Genomic DNA, 6380 nt, shown 5'->3' on the forward strand with positions numbered 1-6380 from the left:
GGGGGGGAAGGATTAAATCCAGCGTTTACCAGCTGCCAAGCCAATATTTCCGGAACTACATTACATTTTACGGGTCTCTGACTGCAACAGAGGGGGTATAACAAATTAATTAGTGTTTTTGGCAATTGATTACACAATAAAATCTCATGTCACTTAATTATAATGTTTCCTGAATACCAAGAGAAGAGGGAATCCAAATATTTAACATTAGCCCTTATTCCATCGATGTTTATTGTGCTCTGAAGAATAATTTGTGGCCAGCATCTTCAAAGGGATTTGTCGGCTGTTAATGAGGTTTGATTTAATTTGGGTTGGTTCGTGGTGTTGGTTGGTTGCTGTTGGTTTACAACGGTCCTGACTCCTGCTCAGCAATGATCCTTATGGTCCAAATCCTAGCCTTCAGCCTGGCTCTGCTCTCTACTCTCTTCCTCATAGTAGCGACCTGGACAGATTGCTGGATGGTGAACTCAGATGACAGTTTAGAGGTGAGTCTTTGTCTTTGACTCCTTACTTGTTGAGCCCGGCTGACACTCGCCAATAATGGGTGTGAATCTCGTTTCAGCATGAAGATACACTCTAAACATTCAGTGTGTTATCGGCAGGTCAGTCAGAAGTGCCGGGGTCTGTGGTGGGAATGTGTTACCAATAACGTGGATGGGATCAGGACTTGTGACCAATATGACTCCATATTAGCCGAACATCCATGTGAGTACACCGTGTCATCACTGAGCGTGCGTAAGCCTCTGTTCCCAGGCAGCATTAATAATAACAATAATCTGGTATTTGATACTGCGCCTCATCATATGTTTGAAACATCTCAAAGTGCTTCACACAATACAACAACAACAACAAGATTCCATTTATAGAGCGCCTTTCACGTCGGGAGGACGTCCCAATAGACTGTAAAGGGAATTGACTGTACATTTTGTGAGCGAATTGGCAGCCAATTGCACAGCAGCATCCCACAAACAGTCGTGGATTGAGTGACCAATTAATAGTATTCTTTTTTATTGAAAGAATTATTACACTCATTTGTTTCCTGTAAAATGCAGACATAGAGTGCGACACTTAATATGATAATTATCACTGGCAAAAACTTTGACCCTAACTGCCTTTAACTACAAAATACACAGTGACTACACTTCGCAGTAAAATCCTGTAAAGCGCTTTGAGAGGTCCTCCTGAAGTGTAAGACGCTGCATCAAATGGTGTTCACTCCCAAAGTCAACAGTTGAAGAAACCAGTTTCCAAATTAACAGTGAACCGCAAAATTCTTACAATTTCCTTTTTTTAAAATAAATACTGTTGTGGAATCTTTAAAGTCCGTCCGAAAATTGGCAAGCTAGGTCAGTTTAACGTCTCACCCAAAGGATGAACTTCTGCCAATAATAATAATAATGATCCTTGCATTTGATACAGCGTTTTTCACGTCTTCTCAACGTCTCAAAGCGCTTCACAGAATATATTGTAAAGTGAATTGACTGTATATTTGTGGGGAAACGTGGGGACCAATTGCGCACAGCAGCGTCACACAAACAGTCATGGATTGAATAATGTATAGGAATCGGTTGTTTGAACATACTCATATCTTCAAGCAAGCATATATCAAAACTAAGGCAAATATTTAATTAAACATATTACATTCAGAATGATTCAATATAATAATCCTTGCATTTAATATGGCGCCTTATCACGTCTTTGAGATGTTTCAAAGCGCTTCACAAAACATATTGTAAAGCAGATTCACTGTATATTTTGTGAACAAAACTCGGCAGCCAATGCCAAGTCCCGGGGGAGCTGACCACAACCTTCTGACCCAGAGACAAATGCTCTCTTGTTATCAAGTGGGAGAAACTCCCTTCTCTTTTTGAGTCGTGTCATAGGATTATTAACGTCCAACAACAATGAACAACAAATGACATTTTTAAATGGCCACTTTCATATCAGGAGGACGTCCCAAGGCGCTGGGCAGTCACGGATTTGGACCCGAACTGGGGGTTGGGATCAAGAGGGATGGAGGGCAGAAAGAGGTGGGAGAGTGACCAAAACCAATTTGGGTTGATGTGGTGACTATTTTCGGCCCGGTGTCTTCCCCTCTGCAGTTAAGATCGTGCTGACACGTGCTCTGATGATCACCTCTGATATCCTGACGGGCTTCGGGTTGATTGTCCTGATCCTGGGTTTGGAATGTGTGAAGATCCTGAAAGACGAACCTCAGGTTAAGCTGAGGATCTGTTACGTGGCCGGGTTCATCCTCGGAATGGGGGGTAAGTCCTGTCCCAGGAACAAGCTGATGTTCTCTCCTAACATGGCTCCAAGGAAGTACGAGGAGGTTTGTCCCTCATTGTTAGGAAAGTTCTGGTGCCCGTGATTATAAGGGCACAGAGAATTAATCCAGAGGAGATCAACAAGAATGATCCCCAGTGTTAGATGGATGAGCTGTGAGGAACAACGAGGTAAGACAGGGCTCTTTAGCCTTCAAAGGAGACTTTAGAGATAATAATAATATTTTTTGCATTTTATACAGGGCCTTATCACATCTTCAAGACGTCTCAAAGTTCTTCACAGAATTTACTGCAAAACATAGAGACTCCATGCATTGTGGGCAAAATGCGGCAGCCAATTGCGCACTGCAGAGTCCCACAAACAGTCATTGATTGAGTGACCAAATTATTATTATTATTTTTATTTTTTTAAGGGATTATTACCCCTGGAAAAGTGTCTAAAATGGTAAATGGGATTGAGAAAGTAAACACAGAACAATACTGTTAGATATCTATATAAGCCGATGGTACAATCTTAAAGGGGGTGAAGGAACAGAGAGACCTGGGGTTCATATCAGTAAATCTTTGAAGGTGGCCGGACAGGGAGATAAAGCTGTTAAAAAAGCGTCCGGGATACTGGGCTTTATAAATAGGGGCATAGAATACAAAAGTCATGAAGTTATGATGAACCTTTATATAAAACATTGGTTAGGCCTCAGCTCGAGACTGCGTTCAGTTCTGGGCCCCACACTTTAGGAAGGATGTCAAGGCATTGGAGAGGGTGCAAAGGAGATTTACCAGGATGAGGGCGTTCAGTTATCAGGAGAGGCCGGAGAAACTGGGATTATTGGAGCAAAGAAGGTTAAGAGGAGACTTAATAGAAGTTTTCAAAATTATGAGGGGATTCAATAGGGTGAACGAGGAGAAACTATTCCCACTGGCGGGTGGATCGGTAACCTGAGGACACCGATTTAAAGTAATTTTTTCACAGCATGTTGTTGGGATCTGGAATGCATTGCCTGAAAGGCTGATGGAAGCCAATTCGATAACAACTTTTAGGAGAGAAGCAAATAATTATTTGGGGAGGACAAGTTTGCAGGGCTATGTGGAGAGAGCGGGGGAGTGAGATTTATTTGGAAGCTCTTTTAAAAGAGCCGGCACAGACACGATGCGCCGAATGGCCTCCTTCTGTGCTTTATGATTCTATACACCCAAGCAGCAGGACAAGAGGGCACAGGGTCAGCAATGTGAGGAGCAATTTCACGAGAGAGACCACAAAGTATTTCTTTACACAGTATTTCTTTACATTAGCAGCTTGAACATGGGTGACCAGGAAGGGTGGTCACACCTTCAACCTTTCTGCCTCACCTTCTGGAACTTCATCCTGGAGTCCCTCTGCCTCGCTCCCTCCCTTGCCTCCTTCAAAGCCTGTTTCAAGACCCTCCTCTTTGACCACACCTTTAGTCATCTTCCCACCTCCATCCCTTGCCCTCCATCCTTCTTGACTTCAGCCCACAGCTCGGGTACAAATCCTTGACTGTCCAGCGCCTTGGGACATCCTCCCGAAGTGAAAGACGCTGCGTAATTGCAATTTGTTGTTCATTGCTGTTGCTGGTTGAGGCCAGGAGGCTGGGATTCATTCATTAACAACTTTGGAACATTCATTAACAACTGGATCCTAAGGGGAAAGAGTGTTGATTTTGCAAGGAGGAGATTAGATGGGCCGCAGTAGAACTTCTTCAACCAAGCTTTCTTCCACCTCCACCACATTGCCCGCCTCCGACCATACTTTACCCCAAATGCAGCCGAAACCCTCGTGCGTGTGTTGTCACCTCCCGCTTGGATTACTCCAACCCCCTCCTCGCCGGTCTCCCCAGCTCCACCATTCACAAGATCAGCTCATTCAAAGCTCTGCCGCCCACATACTGACCCCGACCAAACTCCGTCCCCACATCTCACCAGCTCTGACCCCGGCTCCACTGGCGCCCCATCACTGAATGCATCAACTTCAAGATCCTCTCACTCTCGTGTTCAAATCCCTTCACTCCCTGGCATCTCCCTCCCTGTCCAACCTCCTCACTCCCCAATCCACCACCCGGCACCTCTGCTCGACTGACACCGGCTCCTGCTTGTCCCTCACACCCTCTGCTCCACCATCGGAAGTCGTGCTTTCAGCCACTAACCCCCAAAACTCTGGAACACTCTCCCTCTATCCCTCTACCTTACCCCCCCCCCCTCTTTCAAGTCCGCCTGAAAACTTTCCTCTTCTACTGTGCTTATGGCCACCTCTCCCTTTCCCCCAGCTCAGAGTCAGACAGAGCAGACCACCACAACACCAGGCTCCACCACTGTTAAGCGCTCTGAGACACTACCCTGCGTGGAGGGCGCTGTATAAGTGAAAGTTGTTGTTGTGGGCCTCAGATAAGAAAGGCAGAATGGACTGACCTGACAGATTGGTCCTTGGTCCTATCTGAGTTAGAATCTCACCTGGATCACAGGAGGTGCAGTAAGCTGGGTTGGTTGTAGCACTCTTGTGAGTCAGAAATTTTAAAGCCCAAAACTTTATGTCTGCGCTTGTTCAGGTGGGCGTTAAAGATCCCGCAACACTGTTTGAAAAAGAGAAGGGAGTTTCTCTCCCGGTATCCTGGCCCCAAATAAAATTGGTCACTCACCTCCGGGCTGTTTGTGGGACATTGCTGTGTCGAAATTGGTTGCTGTGTTTGCCTATAAAGAAAATTAACACAACAACTTGCATTTTATTGCACCCTCCACAGCGGGCAGCCTCCCAGGACCCTTAGTCACTACACCTGACAGCAATTCTCTGTGAAGTGGTGACGTTCTAGGGGCGATATCAAATTTTATTGCCCACAAAATATACAGTCACTTTACAGTATATTCTGTGAAACGTTTTGAGACGTCTTGAAGGCATAAGGCACTGTATCAAATGCAAAGGTTATTATTATGATGATTATTAGTATTGTTATACCCTTTGCCCTCATGTGTGCATCAACTTTCCTCTGATTGTGTGGCTCTCTTCTTTTGCAGGAGTGCTGGGGATGGTGGGCTCAGTGTGGTATGCAGTAGATGTGTATGTGGAGAGAGTCACACTGCTGTTTCACAATATCTTCTTAGGAATTCACTATGAGTTTGGCTGGTCCTGTTGGTTGGGAATGGTGGGCTCCACGGGCTGTTTCCTGGCTTCTGTCCTTCTCACCTGTTGTATTTGCCTCTTCAGAGGTAAGTTGTCCTTCCTTCCTTTCTCGCATTTGATATGGCGCCTTATCACGTCTTCGAGACGACTCAAAGCACATCAGAGAATAGAATGTGAAGTAAATTGAATGGGTATTTTGTGGGCGAAACACGGAAGCCAATTGCGCACAGAATGTGAAGGGCACTGCTTCTCTCCCTCTAGAGGGGAGGGGGCAAAATATAAAAAGATGTTTAATTGGGAGATGGATAGACACTTAGGAAGTGAGGGGATGCAGGAGTATCGGGAAAAAATCAGGAGAGGGGTCACTGGCTGGTAAACCAGTGTGAAAAGCAGTGAGAGGAGGGAATTGGGGTAATTTGTTATGATCCACATGATGTTAAATGGCCTATTGAACGTTCCATCGAGAGAGATCCGTTCAATTCCAGACCCAGGGAAATTCTGAAGTGTAAGTGGCATCTGAGTGCGGTTTGGACACATGGTGACAAGTTTCTGCGAGTGTCAGACCTGACATATTAAACGTTTCGGAACTGTAAGGAATCTGCAGCAAAACAATGAGTGTTCCTCTGCGTTCTCTTGAACAGATCCAAGGAGCAACAGACATGAGCTATCTTTCCATCAGAACACAAGAACACACACTGGGAAGATGTACGCTATGGATTCCAGGGTCTAAACAGCTTCCCGACATATTTATGTTAAAGACAGCACAGAAAGGCTTTCTCACTCTCCTGTCAGCCCATAGTATGCATTAATTTTTAATTAAGGTCGTAGGAACTTAGTCAAACACAATAATCGGCAATAACCACAAATTGTTATCATGAAATATAGAAATTATAGCACAATAGTAGGCCATTCAGCCCATCAAGACTATACTGGTGCTCACGCCCCCACTGGAGCTTTCTACTCTA

At 45.0% G+C, this 6380-nt stretch overlaps 1 protein-coding gene across 1 annotated transcript; it reads left to right on the top strand.

Annotated features, from left to right (window-relative positions):
• Window positions 1-371: 371 nt before the first annotated feature.
• Window positions 372-6162, top strand: LOC103181435 (claudin-16-like). Its single transcript, XM_007897906.2, has 5 exons — window positions 372-485; window positions 603-705; window positions 2103-2267; window positions 5310-5501; window positions 6057-6162. Exons 1-5 carry the CDS (start codon window positions 372-374, stop codon window positions 6143-6145), a joined length of 663 nt encoding a protein of 220 aa, XP_007896097.1. The 3' UTR covers window positions 6146-6162.
• Window positions 6163-6380: the final 218 nt, after the last annotated feature.

The sequence above is a fragment of the Callorhinchus milii genome, unplaced genomic scaffold (genome assembly GCF_018977255.1).
Source record: "Callorhinchus milii isolate IMCB2004 unplaced genomic scaffold, IMCB_Cmil_1.0 Scaffold24, whole genome shotgun sequence".
NCBI lineage: Eukaryota > Metazoa > Chordata > Chondrichthyes > Chimaeriformes > Callorhinchidae > Callorhinchus > Callorhinchus milii.